The 18,014-nt window shown below is 44.9% G+C and overlaps 1 protein-coding gene across 2 annotated transcripts; it reads left to right on the top strand.

Annotated features, from left to right (window-relative positions):
- Positions 1-2,264: 2,264 nt before the first annotated feature.
- On the top strand, positions 2,265-17,754 carry IL1R2 (interleukin 1 receptor type 2). 2 transcript variants are annotated; one of them, XM_037377602.1, is made up of 9 exons: positions 2,265-2,428; positions 4,095-4,189; positions 4,286-4,370; positions 6,847-7,021; positions 8,466-8,640; positions 9,835-9,900; positions 11,170-11,305; positions 13,690-13,835; positions 15,119-17,754. In XM_037377602.1, the coding sequence occupies exons 1-9, from the start codon at positions 2,403-2,405 to the stop codon at positions 15,358-15,360; spliced, it is 1,146 nt and encodes a 381-aa protein (XP_037233499.1). In that variant the 5' UTR covers positions 2,265-2,402; the 3' UTR covers positions 15,361-17,754. The 2 variants fall into 2 exon arrangements, with proteins under 2 accessions (XP_037233499.1, XP_037233498.1); XM_037377601.1 differs by having other exon boundaries at positions 2,266-2,428; positions 4,286-4,544.
- Positions 17,755-18,014: the final 260 nt, after the last annotated feature.

Raw genomic sequence — 18,014 nt, 5'->3', positions numbered from 1 at the left:
ATTGTACTATAAACTCATTTGGAACCCTTCAGCTGGCTTCAGCTGTATTTTCCAAGTGGTTGTGTTTTCAAAGAAGAGTCTGGAGATGTGGTAGCGTGAGGAAAATTGGTCACTGCTGGTGTGTACAGATGGCATTGCCTCACAGAGGGGAGGTCAGGCAGAGCCCAGTGCTTACACGTAGTGATGGGCAATGACAAGCTGACCCGTTAGCATCGATGCAGTTGTGAGTGAGCCCAAAGACGTGCTGCACCTGGCCCAGACAAGCTAGTCATGGCTGAGGTGGGAGCAGGAGACGTGAAGTGAGGGGAAGGAAAGGGCTGGAGCGTGGTGGGAATAGGTCACAAGGGGAGAGCTGAAGTGGCTGCAGTGGAGGGGGGAGTGTGTGTGCGTGTGTGTATGTGTCAGGGCATGGGGCACAAATCTCCAAAAAAGCAAGTGATGCTAGTTCTGCTGTTTGTTGAACAGCTTGCTGTTAGATGGCTTTACTCAGTGGATGCAATGAATGTGTTTGCAGCAGTTGGAAGATACAATCTTTCCAAAGACATCAAACTTCATTTCCTGCAGTTTTGCTCTTTTTGAGTCTGATAAATGTCTGGGTTATTTGCTGGGAACCTGCCTGGCTCTTGTGACCAGAGTTACCCACCTCTATTTTGTAGTTACTCATATAGTAATAGCCTGAACTTAGACTTAATATAACATAGGTCACCCAATCCAAAAGCCTTTCTGTCTGGTTGCCCTACAGTGAAGGGGAAAAGGAAAAGCTGAAATAAATTCATAATTCATGAAGTCAGATTCCCAAAATGAAGTGCAGGGATTCCAGAAAGGAAGACCAGTGGTTTCATAGTCCAAATGCGGGGGTTTATCATCAATGGAAATTAATTCTTTCTTTTCACTGAGTTGATGGAGCACTACAGGGCGGTAACTAATGTTAGTTGCATTATCAGCCTTTAAGTTTTATGGCTAACAGGACTGCTTAAGGAAAACTGGGCAGCTATGCATAGGGCTGGCAGCTGTAGAGATCCTTGCAATGACTGCATTGATCAGGGTATAGAAACTGTAAGGACCATTACAGATTGAAATTTGGGCCTTTGTGACTTTTTTTGTTGTTGTTATTTACTGAAGTTGCTGTAATATGGTGGATAGTGCCTGCAAAAAGAATATGTGGAACCCAAGCATATGACACTTCCCCCAGGGTTGCAGTATATTAATATATGTCATCATCTATATGTTTCTTCTCTCCATAGGAGATGGCAGCATGGTTTTGAAACCTGATAATTTTTCATCTCTTAAACAGTATTCTGAGGTCTCCAGTATAACTGAGGCTGATGTTAGTTAAAGAGAGAGTTAACAAATTATGTTTGGGTTAAATAAAAAACGGTTCTTACACGCTTACTGTGATAATTAACTGTGCTGATTTTACTACCCAGTCACTATTTGGTTAGTGAAAGCACCACAAAACTGAGGCTACGACCCCAGTGCTCCAGACCAGGGCTGCTCATCTGAGGTTTACGACCCCCAGGGAGGGGAAAGCATCTTCCTGGGATCCGCCAGCAGCGCCCTGAGCCAGCCGCTCAGCCCGACACCACCACACTTCGCCTTCGCGGGCTGGCGATGAGGCAGTGCATGACAGCTGCTCCCTGAGGGGTCAAGAGGCTGTGAGAAATGCAGGATTGCCTGCAGGAGGCATCGCATGTCAGGACAAGGCACAGGAAAAACTGGCTTGTGGTCCAGTGCTAGACTGAAGTCCCCCACCAGACTGCACTTTTCTAACCAGGTGGATACCCACATTGCCACAATTCATAACCCATTTCTTACCCCTTCTGCTCATGAGCCTGGGTGCCCTAATCTGCTTATATCTGTTAATTCTTTGTATTCAATTGCAAAAAGAACCTTAATGTAAGGTGATGCTAAGATGAATGTTATGGAAGGGAAGGGGAATCAACCCATTTGTGATTCACAAGCTGTCTGGGAAATCACGAAAGATTTATGTTGTCCATGAAGAACTTGCTAAACCACATTATGTGAAGATTGCAATTTTTTAGCTGCTGACTATGCTGCAGAATACCTTTTGTTACTCATGAGAACTTTTTATTTGAGGTAGAGCATGAAATAGTCATGTGAAGACATGAGTGTAAGCAAACTACCATTCGTCAGAAAAAGGGAAATTTTAGCAGTCATTTCCCCTTTTTTGGGAAATCCAAATACATATTCTCTCTCTTTCTGTGTCTGTTTCTCTCATCCTCACTCTACGGAAGGAAAGAAAGGTGGCTCTAAAATGTCATTTGGTTCTGACACAAATCTTATTGGGCAATGAGAGACAAATTTCCGCTTTGTGTTGAGCCAAACCCTATATAAGGTCATCACGAGCAATTTTCAGTCTTGTATCTTTCCATGAGAAGCTAATGGCTGAAAGACCACAGAAGCACAGGTAAGCAAAGCTGATGGAAATCTGGGAATGAAAACCTCCCTTAAACCCTCAGATTGTGTAGGGCTTATGGAGATTGCTAGATACTAAACCAAAAGGACTGGAAAGCTCTGAGCAAGTATTTTCATCAGGGAAAGGATCCAAAGAGAGAGAAACTCCCCTGTTACAGGGTATTACAAGTGAACTGTGGGGCTCGTAAATGCCACAGACGAAGCCACTAGCATTTAGTCCAGGTGCAGCCCAGAGGGGCTGCAGCTCCGTGCCAATGCCCTGAGAACCCTTGCAGATCTAGTGGTAGGGGAGACGACCTGTGGTTGCGAAGCAGTATTATTGGACAAGAGGCTGGCTTTGTGGTGGTGTAGAGATGACAGTAATAGTTTATTATAGTCAAACTATCAGATGTCAGATAAACATAGCTACTAGAACAGGGGGAAATTGGGATTAAAACCATATGATAAATATGAGCATGACAGGATACAAAGATGCCTGAAGGTGAGTGCCTGTGAATATGACTGTTATATTGGTAGGCATATGTTTTTGCTTTTGGATACAATTTGAAGTAGTTGTTTGGTCATTTAATATTCATCCTATGGGGCAATCAGAATGTTAGGCTAACGTTAAATGCATGCAGTTTACGTTTCTGCATATAAAATGGAAATGGCTTGTATCATGTGTGTATGTGTACTGTATTGCACATAAATACCTTACACAGAGCATAAACTCGTGCCTATATATAGCACATTTTATATATTTTTGCCTGTGGTACACTGAGATAACACATAATCAGTCAACTGAGTAGCAGCAGCTGAAACCTCATGGCAGACCAGGAAGCATTCAGTGATGTACACAGAAGCTGCCTTGCCCGTGCCAGGCCAGTACAGGTGTCAATTAACGAGTGACTGGCAACGGATAGTTTTGGTTTCCCTTAGTGTCATAGTATCTGCTTTTTAGGACCAGTTGTTCAAGGTTTTCCTCATCTTTTTTTAGCGCAGTAATAGTAATGGTAATAGTGTCCACACTGAAAACTCACTTGCACACCAACAGCAAGATGGGTGCGCATGCCATGGGAGTCAAAGCTTTTTTTCCCCCAAGAGGAACGTTTGTTGGAGACTTTGAAACCTTGGCTCTGGTTATAGCAGGAATTTTGCCTGCAGCCTACACTATCTGGCCTGCTTTGGTAGCCACAGTGGGGAAGATAAAGTGACATAGGATTTAACGAGTGCCCTATAACCTGAAGTGACTGCTTAGGAGAGCTGAAATCTGTTCTGCTGCATCTTTGCTCCTGTGTTCACCCGAGCTACTACACTGCAATAACCCCAAGCAGCTGACCCTCATTCACATCTTAGTGCAAAATAAGCAGAGCTAGATTTTTCCACCCATAGCTGTGGGGACAGCAGCATCTTGTGGTATGTTGTTTGCATCTCCTGCAGTGAAAGACAGAAGTGATGTGTTTGTGCCAAGCCAGATGCTCTTGTTTCACAAGTCAGCCCCCATAAACTCGGGATGAATAAGCCTTTCTCATCACTAAGGGTGAACCAAAGCTCACTAGGTCCCAAGTGAGGAAAAGAGCAGTTAACTATTAACGTTGAGTATTTTCATTGTATCTTCTGCCTTATAATAAACTTCCCTGCAGATTTCAAAATGCTTTCCCTTGATCTTCTCCTTCCAGTTTCCTCTGGGAAAAAATGTGTGGGCTCTTCTTTGTCCTGGTGACGTGCACAGTGGGTGCCTCTGCTTTCAGACTCCAGCAAGTCAAAAGCACAGGTAAGGGCATGCTTTTTTAATCCTTTCTGTCTCCCTCTCCCTTCTTTTTAATGTGCCTGGCTGACAGTAATGTAAAAATATCTCTGATTTATATAGAAAACTGCCCAGACCACACCGTGTTTTTCAAACACTACTATGAACTGCATGGAGAACCTGTGGTTCTGAAATGCCCTTCCCCCAGGTACAAACATTCGGATTTTTCTGCCTTGACCCCTAATATCACATGGTATAAAAATGGTTCAAAAACCATGATATCAGGAAGAGATGAAGATCCAAGAATCTGGGCAGAAGGAGATACACTTTGGTTTTTACCAGCAATGCTAGAAGACTCAGGAGTATATATCTGCACCAGAAGGTGGGTATTTAAAAAGAAAACCCAGTGCACTAACAAGGTGGCTATGCCTAAAACACATTAGCTTAATTCTAAACTGCAGTTATGTTCAGAGCATGTCTGGATAAATCATTTCCTTGTTGACTTTATTATAGAAAAAAATGTGGAAAGTCAGAACTCTTAAGCGCATTGTGTGTCTCCTGTGGAGATATATATGCTGAAATCTGGATAAATCGTGACACAGTGTTGCCGCTCTGGCTACGATCTCACAAGGACATGTTGTACAGAGCATTTGTTCTGGCTTATTTTTGAGCCAGTCAGGGCTATGGCAAGTGGGGACAAGTGGCAGGCAGGGAATTCTGCAGAACACAACCCTTGTGCTACAGCTCCAGAGAAGCAAAGAGCCTTGTTTGCACTTCAGCTTGCCTTACAAAGCATGTACCAAGGCACCATGCCTCTGCAGTGGATTCCTTCTTCCCTCTTCCTTCTTCCTGGTCTTCACTCCTCTTCTGTTTCACATTTTAAACCAGAATTTGATTGCCTTGTTATTGCTGGAAGATCTTTCATGAGACCCAAAGTGTCTTTACTGGACTGGTACCAGGCTTGTGATACTGCAGTGGGCTGAGGCTTGAGCCATGGCTTTTTTCAGCCCTACTGGTCTTTTTTTTTCCTGAGGATTTACAATCTGACAGCCGCTTGTATACTTTCAAAAGAGGTACCAGGGTCTGGATTGGTGGGGGACAGATGAAGACAAAACCCCCTGTCACCATTAGAGCCAGAACTCCAGAGGGTCTCCCAGGTCCTTGTCCCCTGCCAGCTCCTTCATCCAGTCATCCTCCTCACACACTCCTGGCAAGTGGAAAACATATCTCTACATCCCTGGAGCTGCCTGTGTAGTGTGCAGCTTCCTTGCTGGCAAGGCACACCTCATGAGTGACATGTGTCAGCAGTGGAATGGACAGGCAGGACTCAGGTTAATAAATCATGTTCGGCATCTTGGGTTGGCCTTTCTTCGTGTCTCAGCAGTGATTGCAGTAGTGAAGCAGAAGAGAAGACTTTGATAGTGAGGCCAGAATAACAAAAGGTTGCAAATATTGTCCTAGATCACCCAGTAGTTGTCTGAGACCTTCAAGGGTGTTTTTTAATCCCCTTTTTATAGAATCATAGAACCATTGAGGCTGGAAAAGTCCTTTAATATCATCAAGTCAAAACGTTAACCCAGGACTGCCAAGCCCACCGCTAAACCATGTCCCTAAGCACCGCATCTCTGCATTTTCTTAAACAATTCCAGGGATGTTTGGACTGTTCTGCCTCGATTAATCAGCCTATAACAATAGCAAAGCTACTGACAGCTATAGCAAAATGCTGTGAAATCTGTTTGAAAAAGATATGCAAAAGCCAAGTACATAGTTTCATCGCTAATAAATATTATCGCAGGATTAATAAAGTAGAAAAAAATTGTATTTGCTTTGCAAATCATCTCACAGAGAAGCCACCAGATTTTTTTCAACACTCTGTAAAACGAGGGTGGAAGCAAATTATCACAGATCGCCATTTCTGCTGAGCAAATATTTTGGATTTAGGCATCTGACCTGCAGGTGACCTTGGCAGCAGCAGGACTCTGCTTCAGGAGGTGGCAGCCCAGACCCCCTGGCTTCCCTGGCCTCCCCAGGGGTCAGGCACTGCCCTGGGTGGAGGCACCGCTGAGGCAGGCTTTTGGAGGTTGTGAAGGGCATAGTTTAAGAACCTGTCTCCCCCACTCCAGTCATCCTTGGGACTGGAAGAGATTGTCACCTGGGGTTAGAAAAAGTTAAATATTGCAAAACTTTCCAAGCAGGAATGCCTTCTTTTCTGTGCAAAATTATATGCACTTGCAGAAATGCCTACCGGTTGTGCAATAGTAACTGTAGATGTATTGCAATACATGCTTTAAGCTTTTTATTTCGTCCTTAGGTCCCAATCATTAGGGTTTTCCGAGTCAAGACCTCTTTCAAGGAAATGGAGGAGAGTTCATGACACACCTGTTCAGGTGAACATGTTCCCTCTCCCTGCAAAACAAAAATCATGCTGTAGCCCAAGGGTGCATGACAAACTTGGTGTACAAAAAAGACAAGGCCGAAGATCCAAGGCAGACATGTCAGCAACGTGTTTAGATTGTGCCAAAACCTCAGTACCAGTGATTTTCCAGTATCCCTCCTGGTATGATCTCAGTCTTGGCCTCTTAGAAACTGCTAAGGAGGGAAAAGGAGCCAAGAGGAAACCGAAGGTATCACTGGAGTTCCCCTCGTTGCTGGTGAGTGCTCACCTCTCCCCACTCTGTCTGCAGGAACTCCTCCTACTGCACCGAGGTCTCCATCCACCTCACGGTCTTGGAGAAAACAGCTGCTCAGGAGATTGCCTATCTCCAGGTCCTCTTCACTTTCACCTCTGGAAAGATCGTTTGCCCAGACCTGTGGGATTTTACACCAAATAGGACAAGCCTGGAGCTCAAGTGGTACAAGGTAGAACTTTCATCTCCACTTTGTGCAAAACCTAATCCCAATCTGTTTGTAAAGGCACATACATCTCCACTTTCTGTCCCTCCTGAACATCACGTTGTTAAAGACACGAGCACAGCATAATGTACTGGGAATTTTGGGACATGTATATATTTTAAGAAAGGTTCTCTGGGGTGGACTCAGCACAGGGTGAGGTGCTCCACATGTTCTATGCTCTCACAGGCAGCGTAACTATATTTAAGGCTAGGTTACCTACCTTGGCTCCAGGGACTGCCACTTCAGATTAGGCCCTTGTCTTTGGTGCTGTGCTTCTTTCTATTGCCCCTCTAGTGACCCCCATAAAGTAGGATTTCCCAGTGATGCTCCCCCCATGTGAGCTGTTCAGGTGGGGTAGCTTTCATTAATTAACTGGATTACATCATTTTGCAACCCTGGGTTCATCACACAATGCTTATGGTGTTCTCTCGCCTAACTTGCCAGTCCATGGCATTTCAAGCAGGCAAGCCTGGCTTTGCCTGTAAGGTCAAACGCCCTTCACTCGGTCATCCTCAGCTGTACAATCTCACACTGGACAGCAGGGTGTTCTACTAAAACATTCTCATAATACCTCGGCTTAGCTTTTATTTACACTCCTGCTACGATCACATGGTCTGCCTTGTGCAGCTATCGTTCTGACCACAGGATGCAATACTTAGGTTGGCTTCATACAGCAGTGCCTGTGTTGTGGTTGGTACCGTACCAGTGAAGTGTCTCTGCTCAGGATTCCCTTTGGAAGCAGGATATAACCCCCTTATCTAAGGCCATCCTCCTTAATATGGTTCTTGTTACAACTGTAAGAGAGAGCTAGCCTGCCTTCACGGGGGAGGAACATCATTGTGCCTAGCAAGGCTCCAGCCTGTGTGGGAACAGAGCCTGAGGGATACAGAGCAGGAATTTATCACAGTTTATGAGATCATGTAGGGTAAGTAAGAGTTTTGTGAAAACCTGCATGATTACTAGTATTTGTCTTTGACGAATGCCTTAGAATAGTAGTGTTATAGAGTCACGTATGGAAAGTAATAGCATTGTGGAAAACTTCATGGTTACTAAAATAGTTTTGTCATAGAAGAATGTCTTAGATAATTAGTCTTAGGAGGACTCTGGAAAGCCTATTGTATCTTTTCCATCTTGAAATGCGCACTTCATTGAAAAGCTATACACAGATGTTGTAGAAAGATTAAAATACCTATTTTCCACACTTTACATAGTGCCGCAGAGCATTTTAGAGATGGACACACATTTGGAGAACTTCTTGCTTTTTGGTGGGGAAGCAGAACTGCTCAGATTTTCCAGCCATAAGTGAACTTTTAATAAAGGAGAGACAAGGATAAGTGATTTTGTCTGGAAGCTGCACAGGCTGTAACCGCATCTGTCCGAGCCATAACCCCAGCTGCTGTCCTTTCCCCAGGACGCACTGCCTTTGGAGGGCAGTGATGACAAGTACGTAATTCTGAAAGGTTCGAGTTCTCTGATCATGACTTCTGTGCTGCCAGCGGACTCTGGGTATTACACCTGCAAGATGTCGTTCCCGTTTGAAGGTGCAACGTATGAAGTCACCAGAACGATTCACCTGGAGACTGTTGGTAAATACCGGCCCCTTAAAACATCGCAGCACTTCAGAAAATCTCTTGTCAGTGAAACTCGGGAGAGGAGCTCACGCTCGGCCTCTCGGCGCTGCCAGGGGGAGGGGGACGCCCCGGGTGCTGGCTTTGGCACTGGTGGGCTGCCCAGAGCTCCCTGGCAGGGCTGGGGGGAGCCCCCCTCGGCCGGCCGGCGGCAGGTTTGCGGGAGCACGGCTCGGTGCTGCAGGGGCCTGCGGTGGCTAAACCCCGTAATTTAGGTCTCGGGTGGCGGTGCGGGGTGTCGCCGCGAATGCCCTCAGAGGGCTTAGGAAACGGCACCCTGCAGGCCCGCCCCGGAGGGGAAAGCGGCTGGGTTGCAAACGGGTGACGCCGAGCCGCCAGCAGGGGGCGGCCGTGACCGTCCGCCTCCGCCGCCCCGCTCCTGGCCCCGCCCCGCCCGCGGGCTCACCCGCCGCGCCGCGCCGCTCCGCACCATCCCGCTCCGCACCATCCCTCTCCGCCCCGCCCGGCCCCGCTCAGCTCCGCACCATCCCGCTCCGCCCCGCCCGGCCCCGCTCAGCTCCGCACCATCCCGCTCCGCACCGCTCCGCACCATCCCGCTCCGCACCATCCCTCTCCGCCCCGCCCGGCCCCGCTCAGCTCCGCACCATCCCGCTCCGCACCGCCCTGCTCCGCACCGCACCGCACGGCGGGTTCGGCGGGCCGGCCCTCGGAGGCGGCAGGGCTGAGGCGCCCGGTCCCGGTGCCCGCCGGTGGAAGCGCCTGGCGGTGCCGGAGCGCCGAGCGCGCCGTTCCCGGCCGCACACACCGCGCCCCGCGCAGCCCCCGCCGCTCCTCGGTTTGCCAGTACGCGGTGGGCGTGCGAGGGTCTCGGCGCTCGCTGCTGGTGAATAGGACCCTGCTGAGTGCCTGACATTAACTGCTGCTTCCGAAAGACAGTCAGTCACCTGCCGCAAATGCCTCACGGTGCAGCTTTCAGGACCAAGATGTGAGCTCGAGCCTGTCTATACCCCCCCAAACACAGCTCTCTGGGCTTGAAATTGGAATGTCTCTTTTTGCCAGCGGGCTTAATTATAAATGCTTTCCTGGGAGGTGAAAGATGTTGAGCAAAGCAGCACGTTTCTATAGTTCTGGGGCAATACCCACATTTTCTCTTGTGCTAGCCCTGACTCTATGTTGTCTTTCTCTCTCTAGAACAAGAAAAAATAATTACCCCAATAATTGTGTATCCAACACAAAAGACAACATCAGCTGCTCTCGGTAAGGCCCAACATTATTTTTGGAAACATCTAAGCAGAGAAAAAGTAGAGCAGGTCCTCTTACGGTGCGTTTTGTCATCATAAATTGTAGTAGCTCTTTTGATGTTGATACCGATCCTGAGGGTCGGTACCGGAGTAGGTTTTGCCTCTTATTGTCTACAAATAGATGCTATCTTCCATGTAGGAGAAGCTGCAAAACTGCTGTAGGTTTTAGCTACTGAGAAAGCAATAAAAGCATGTTTGCAACGTTAGATCAGCTGTCCAGGCTTCCCCCTTCACCAAGAACTTTCCTTTTTCAGTATTTCCTCAGACTGGTCTAGGTTATCTGGTGCCTTTGAAGGAGCCATCTAGCTCTTATGGGAGGAGGCATTTTTTCATTGTTTTTAAACTGTTTGAACTAGACAGTTGTTAGTTAGCAAGTGCCTTGATAGGATCTCAATTTTTCTTCGAAGATTATTTTATGACAACAAATTTCTGTTCCATTTCCTTTTCCTGGAAAACACCAGGTATATTTTACACTAAGCTTTTTTAACTTGGGTACGATACACACAGCTGTGTCCTATGTTGTCTTAGTTTTCCCTGCCACTTTTCTTTACAACAGCACAGGACTACCAAGTAAGTTTTTCAGTTGGTTTTTTTTTTGCCTCTCTAGCTCCATGGAGTGTTTTATATTGCTTTTATTCACCATCTGCAGAGATAGAATAGTAATAAAATTGTGTGCATTATTGAGCCCTATGTTTTCCATATGATATAAATACACACCTGTCTGAAGGCTCTTCATCCTTAGCTCTGAGTCACAATAATTACAACAAAATTTCTGAATTTTTACGTTATCACTTTATCTCTGGAGGTCCCACCTTGAGCTGAATGCCCCTGCCCACAGCATCTCTGAGTGAAGCTACACTGCTGGTTAATGCAATTTTTAGGCTTTGCAATCTTTAGGCTGCAGTACGTCAGGAGGAGCAAGGCCACAGGAGCACATCTTCACCTCCTGAGGAATGTGTCTAGTGCCAGAGTTGCTAACTGTTGCAATGGGACAATAATTTAGTTAGCGGCAGGGGAAGGACTGCCAGACTGAAGGGTCTTGCTGCCAAGAAGTAGGGGACAAAAAGCAATTTGGGGTTTAATTTAATTTAATTAAGTTTTGAATGTAGTGGTGCTTGACGTGTGTGTGAACTTGATCTCCCACTGGAGATGTGGGTTTTCACCAGAGAAAGAGTAGTTCTTCATATGTATCCAAAAGGGTTTTTAATTATTCTTTTACAAACAGGCTCCAAGATGACTCTTCCATGCAAAGTGTTTGTTGGGCTGAGCAGCCACGTCAATACCGATGTGGAATGGCTAGCAAATGACACCACCGTTGATGTGGTTTACAAGCGAAGCAGAGTTACAGAGGGAGAACGACAGTAAGTCTGGCTGAACGTATTTGCTTGTGCTTGTTTTAACCTGCAGTGTTACAGGGGCTCTCAGTGCAGCTGAATGCCACATAGTGAAATGGGATATGGACAGATCTGAAGCGAAGGTGAAAGCTGAGAAAAAAACAGGCAGGCAAGCAAAAAAACCCAAATCCAACCCAGACAGGGTGAAATCAATTCTTTATCTCTGGGTTTTATTCATGGTATACTGCAAATGGGCCAACTTCGAGGCTTAAACTTGAAGCAAATTTTCATGGGCAGCTGAGATGATGTAAGGGCTGACTGCAGTGCAAAGCAATGGGACTTGATCCTTCCCAGTGCTTCTCTTTTTTCTTGCCTTGTGCCAGCAAAACTGCAACATCCTCTCCCTGACATTTACGAAGTTCTCTGAACACACTAAGACAATGGAAAATAGCCAGGGTTTGGTTTGCTTCCCTCCCCAATATCATTGCTTTTCCCCTTAGGCTTGTTCTTTTCCACATTAGCGAGTTAAACTGACTCGCAGAAATGCCCAGTGAGTACTAGAGCTGGTGCCAGGGAAGCACTGGGGGGATGCTGGTGGGAGGGAGAAGCAGAATGTCCCACATCCTCTTGCCCTGATCCATTGTCTCTCCAATCTTGAGGAGCATTCACTCAGCTGCCTCATAGTTGCATGTGTCAAAATTTGTCCAGCTGCCTCATAGATATTTGCCTCAAGGCTTTTCCAGCTAGGAAAGGAGGGAAAAGATCTGCTTCTGTACCTGTGACGTGTCACATGAGCAGCACTAACTCGCTAAGTTCAGGCATGCTTTCATTTTGTGCTTTGCAAATGTGAGATAGACCTACCAACTGAAAGCTCTTCATTGAGGTCCAAGTTGGCATGTTTTATCTCTCATTCGATGAAGCTGAGTGTGTCCACAAAGATCATCGCCGTCACCTGGATCACGGTGGCTCTGCCTGTACTGGTGGACAGAGGAAGATTCCTGGGCTCTGGGATGCCGTTGCCTCTGCTATTACTGGTTAAATGGGTCACTCACCAGCTAGCACCTTCCCAAAGAGCTCCTGGCAATCAATTAGGATTTAGCATGGGTCAGGGACCATTCCAACAGAGTTTGGGGATATAGTATCCCTATTTTGAGGGAAGAGAGTGTTTACCAGTTACGGATGTGAGCTAGTTTTTGGCCATTTGTGGCCATCAGTGCCAGATAACAAGCTGGCCGTGTTTAGTTTATTGCACAGCTGCAGCCAGAGGTAACCAGGTAACTCAGCTGTATGCCCAAGCCCTTATCTGTTTTTGCATTACCCACACAACGACTGAGACTATTAATTTATAATGTTGTTTACATGGATGAGTGACAGTGTGTTAAACCTGTGCTCAGGAGCCTTAAAACGTACTGTGGCTATAGTCTCTGCAGGCTTTAGAATAGAGCAGCGCATGTACTTTCTTACTTGGACTTTAAAAATTATTTTTATTATTACTATCATTATCATTTTTACTGTTATATATTTTTATATAATTGCACAAGGACAGCAACTGTGCCAGCTAGAGCTCAGGTAAAGCCCATGGTGTGTGAGACACCCCAGTTCTGCCAGCAGCTCTCAGAATGGCAGCAAGGCAAAACAGGTCAAATGCCACTGGGAAAACAAATTCTCCACAGTAGTCTCTGGCAAAGCAGCCACTGCCGTCTTACTGCCTTCATGTGGTACAGTCCTGGGAGAAGTGCACAGGGAGCTCCACTGCCGCAGCACAGAGCAGGCTCATGATCACATCATGAAAGAGCAGCTCGACAATGGCTCCAGCAAATGCCTGAAAGGTATCAAGAGAATGTCTGACTGCAGCTAGACAACCACTTTCAAGCAGTTGGACTGATGAAACAATCAGGTTGAAATAAGCTGGAAACTGCCTAGACCGTTTCTTGTACTGAGCTCGTGGCTGTGGGTGCATGATAGACAGGGAGGGTGGTTCGGTTTGCTGAGTGAGCGTTCGCAGGGTTATGTTCTTCATATGTCCTTTTCTAGATGACAGTAAGAATTAATGTCAGAAATGAACAGGTGATCAGAGAGAAGGACTTAGGTGCTTCCACAATGCTGTATAGAGAGCTGAAAGATAGATAGAATGCTGCTCGCCCTTCTCCCCTCCCTCTTCCTTATTTTTGCAAGACAAATCCAGATCTCTCTTTCCTGGAAGATTCAAGACATGCAGGATGGGTACTGACTGCTGAGACTCAAATAGCTGGGCTGGAAGACACAGGCGTCCCCTAATGCTCAGGGGCTGGTTCAGAAATGAGCAAATATCCAAGGCATTTTCTTGCAATGTGCTGTTGGAACAAACACATCAAGTAGAGAAAAGCCAGCTTATAAAAGGATTTAACATTAAAGTTTTCTTTTTCTTCCAGAGAAATTGTAGAAAATGGTGAAAATTTCATTGAAGTGCCACTGATTTTTGATCCTGTCAAAGAAGAGGATTTTTACACAGACTTTACATGTCTGGCCCAGAACACATACGGGTACCAAGTACTACCAACAAGGGTCAAGCAGGAAGGTAACTAGTGTGACTGTTTATTTGGGGTAGTTCTTATCATCATCCTAATGCTAAATTGTCATTCAAGCCTTTTATACTGTCAGAGCTAGTATCAGGATGAATTATTGCCTGGGGAAAACCTGGTTGCCTCTTTCACTGTAGAATTTGAAATAGCCTGTTCATAAAATATACTTTCTGTGGGCCATTCACTGTCATTTTCTGCAGGGATAAGGATCTGTGCTGGTATACTTGTTTGCTGGATAGGGCTCCAGTTTAGATACACTTTGCAAAATGATGGCTCCAGTGAGACTACTGGCAAACTCCCATTGGGTGCAGCAGGGCCAGATCTCCTCCAGTTCCTCCAAGTATGGGGAAAAAAAAAGGCAATAGTAGAATAAAGACCAGAGTGTTCCTTTGCCTCATGCACAGACTGCCACCAAAATAACAGTAAGTGTAAATTGTGATGGGTCTTGTTATTTTGGCTCCTAGTGTTGGGAAAAGAAGCCCTAAGCTCAGTGCAATTAAGGTTGCAGTGTGATAGACTGCTGGCCAAGAACCAGCTGTGAAAACAATTTGGAGCAATGCTAATTGTTTCTTTGCATGACGATGAATCACCAAAGCTTGCTCACACTGTCTTAGAAAGGCACGCAGACATTTACAGTCTTCATTGTGAGTTGTAACTCATGACTCACTACAGCATCCTATGATGAAGGATTTGTACTCACTTCGTTAGATGATGTGCTGCCCTTGTCTTCCATGAGCTACACAGGAATTATACAGAGGCTAGTAGTATATAGGCTAGAATAATCCAAAGTGGTCTGGACAGACGCTGGAAATTGGCTGCATTTTGGAAAAAAACTCAGAGTCTTGGCTTGATCATTAGTAATTTATAAGCTGCGCTGTATGAGGAAATTATTCACACAGCTGAAGGGTGGACTAGCTGTTATGTATTCCCTCTCCATGTGGTGCTTTTATTTCCTGCTTGGAGTGTTTCTGTATTCACCACATTAAGATAGAAAGCCCATAGCCACTCTGAGTAGGGGTTGGGAAGAGTCATGTGTACGCAGATTAAACTTTAAATTCTCACCCTCTATTGTTTTCCAGTTCTTCCTCCCATCTTCACAAACCTGTTTCCCAGAGCACTCAATCAATAGGCCTCTTCCTTTCACAGGGGATCAGCCCTGCTGGAAGGTTAATTTGCAGACACCCTTTTTATTATGATTTCTCCTCTTCCTCCTCAAACTTAGACAACTATGTTCCTGAGAATTTTTCCTGAAAAATATTTCATTTCTTTACTTTTCCAGCTGTTGGCTTGTCCTGGTACATCACGGTGATCCCCGTTGCATTGGCCTGCGTGATTGCGGCAGGGATATGCATACACAAGTGCTGGAAGTGGAAAGCCGATAAAGGATACACAATAGCAAAGTTTAAGACCTGCCTTATTCTCCAGCCACCAACGGAACAAAAAACCATCCTGGCTATCTTTCATGCGAGACACAGAGAGACATTGCAGACCAGATATGCTGCTTTCCCAGCAGATGGATAGATGTCAGCTATTTTTTCCTCTTCCCCAAGTCTTTTATGATCTAATGAGGTTACAAATACAAGTTTGCATTTTGATGCTGCCTAGATGCAGGAAACCTGCTTCTAGTATTTTGCAGCTAGGGTGCAATCCATAGAATTTTGGAACACAGAATACTAGGCATGTGTCCTAAATAAGGGAAAGGTAGGGAAAGGGAGGTGCTCTCACCTTTTGTAATTCCAATAGTGCTGCAGATTAAAAAAAAAAAAAAAAGGAAAACCTTAAAATCTAAAAACAGAAGCTAAGAAAGCTTGCTGCAGAAGGACTATTCCACAACAGTGCAAAAATGCAGTTTCCTTGTGCATCCACACTAATTTTATTTTACTTCAGTCTAAAAAGCGCTAGTTTTTACCCTTTTCCAGAACCAAATACAATTGTCATAGCAACTGTATACCTACGAACTTTTCCACAGAAAAAATCTAATTTTTTTCACCACTTGGATGTCTCTTTGCTTAAATGAACTGCCTCAGAATATCCCTCCCCAGTAGAGGGGGAATACATCAGCATAACAGATAATTGTACACTGGAGAATTCGGTGCTGTTTTAGCTACCGATATCCCATAGTAGAGGTTTATAGACATCTGTAACATGTTGTTATCTTTGCCAAGAAAATAACTGGGAGGGATGTTTTAGTGTTTCAAGAGTCATTTGACTAACAGAAAGTTATTCCTGGAAGTGATTGGATAGATTGCTGGTAATAATATACAGTCTTCCCCTTCTGTGCCTCTTTCACGACTGGCCTGGTTCTCCTCTCTGATGTGAGTATAAAAGTTTGCAATAGATTACCATGAACCATGAGTCTGCACTGGTCTAAAGCTGGTGCAGCTTCAGGAACCTTGGGTCCTTTAAGTTGAAGTATGCAAATCAATTACTCATGATGCAAAATGCGGCCCATTAGGTTAATCTAACTGGATTCCAGTCTTGAAATAAATCAGAAGGGAGTAATAATTAACCAGTGACTGTTTTACTTTGAGGACCAGAATAAGCAGAATGTCTTAGTTACTTCCTCTTCCAAGAAATAACACTTATGATAGCGGAGAAATATTTCCATCCTATAAAATGTGTATTATCTTCATCCATATGGGGCAGGAAGGGATCCAGCCTTAAGGTCTAGATTACTACAGACCCTTAACTGACACCTCTCACATACACCAAAGATAAAGTTTTTTGTTCAGGTGAATCAGCCCAGAGGTTTTTTTGAACTGTAGGGAAAAAAAACAATCAGGAAAAAAGCTGGCTTCAAAGAGATAGATGCTAATGTAAGAACAGTAGAACTGCAGGCAGTCCCACAAGCTAGGGAAATGAACAACTCGCATCCATCTGGAAGAGGCCATAATCTAATTCCTTTCCACCACCACTTACAGCTGGTCCAGAGTTTGGCCCAATAGATATCTGGAAGGATTTTAAAAGACTAGAATGTGGCTTGAATTAAGAAACCTTTCAATCTGTCAGCAAGAATCTTCACATTTTATGAGATTTAAGCCAGTCTCCCTTTAAATATTCTAAATCTTTGCTGTGAAGATACAGGCACAGAGATTAGATTTCTGAGACAGTCTGAGTCAATGGCAACCAAAGACGACCACAAAGAAGAACACTTACTGTTTCCAAGAGCAGGATGTTAAAGATCATGATAAACAATACATATATATTATGGGCAGATGGGAAAAAGGTGGCTGCCAGTGTCAAAAACAGTCAATCCACTTGGATATTTGTCTTTTGAAGGAAGAAGAGTATAGATGAACTGACCATTGCTAGAAGGAACATGAAAAATGTTTAAGGTACATCAGGAATGCTTATTTTTATGAAGGAGTTGCTAGTCTGTTGCTAGAGAACAAATGAGGTTTGCCAGTAAGTGTAACCTTTCAAAACATGATTTGTTCTTCCTACCCATCTGTATCCTCCAAAAGTAGTGTGATAACAAATCTGGCTGTAGGCATAGGGTTGGATTTCACTAAGCAGTGAAAAATAAGTAGAACTTTTCATATATGCAGTATCTGTGCCATAAGAAAGTTAAATACCTCAGCTCCTCCTCCAAACCAGAGAAGGAGAAAAAGATGCGAATGTGCGATAAAAATCAGGTATACAGAGAACTGATGCTACAAACTCAGTGGCATCTTGAATATGAGGGAAAGGTAAAGAAATATCTTTTATCTTTTATGAAGTGACATTTGCTTCTCTGACTACTGATAAAGTAATATTCTGAAGGCTTCATCATAGATAGACTTGTTCAAGTGAACTACATAGTGTAAATGTTTTACAGGTAGATTTGAACATGTGTCTGTTGAATGTAAATGATTTGTATGGTTATAAACAAGGGTAAGGCAGTTTATATTGTTTTTGAAAATGTTATGCAAAAAATGAAAAAAAAAAACCAAAACCCAAACCAAAACAAAGTGCTGGTGTGTGATTTGGGTGGGAAGGAGGATGTGAGATGGCTCTTTGGGGGTGCCAGCTCTTTCCAGGAGGGGTGTTTTTTTTCCAGTGCTCTGCTGCAGAGGGGCTCGTCCCCTGGGGGCACAGTGACCCCTGCTCTGAGGGGCTGTGGGATGAGCTCCATCCTTCAACTGCTTCTGCACTCAGACCGTGTCTCTGCCTTATCACACTGAAGGGGAACCAAA

Source organism: Falco rusticolus, chromosome 2, assembly GCF_015220075.1.
Source record: "Falco rusticolus isolate bFalRus1 chromosome 2, bFalRus1.pri, whole genome shotgun sequence".
Taxonomy (NCBI): Eukaryota; Metazoa; Chordata; class Aves; order Falconiformes; family Falconidae; genus Falco; species Falco rusticolus.
Note: the sequence above shows the minus strand (reverse complement) of the source record. Positions and strands in the feature narration are given on the sequence as shown.

Coding starts and splice junctions, on each gene's coding strand:
- IL1R2 (XM_037377601.1), top strand. CDS start 2,403: ATGGCTGAAAGACCACAGAAGCACAG. Junction 4,190..4,285: donor CCAGCAAGTCAAAAGCACAG/GTAAGGGCATGC, acceptor TGATTTATATAG/AAAACTGCCCAGACCACACC. Junction 11,306..13,689: donor GTTACAGAGGGAGAACGACA/GTAAGTCTGGCT, acceptor TTTTTCTTCCAG/AGAAATTGTAGAAAATGGTG.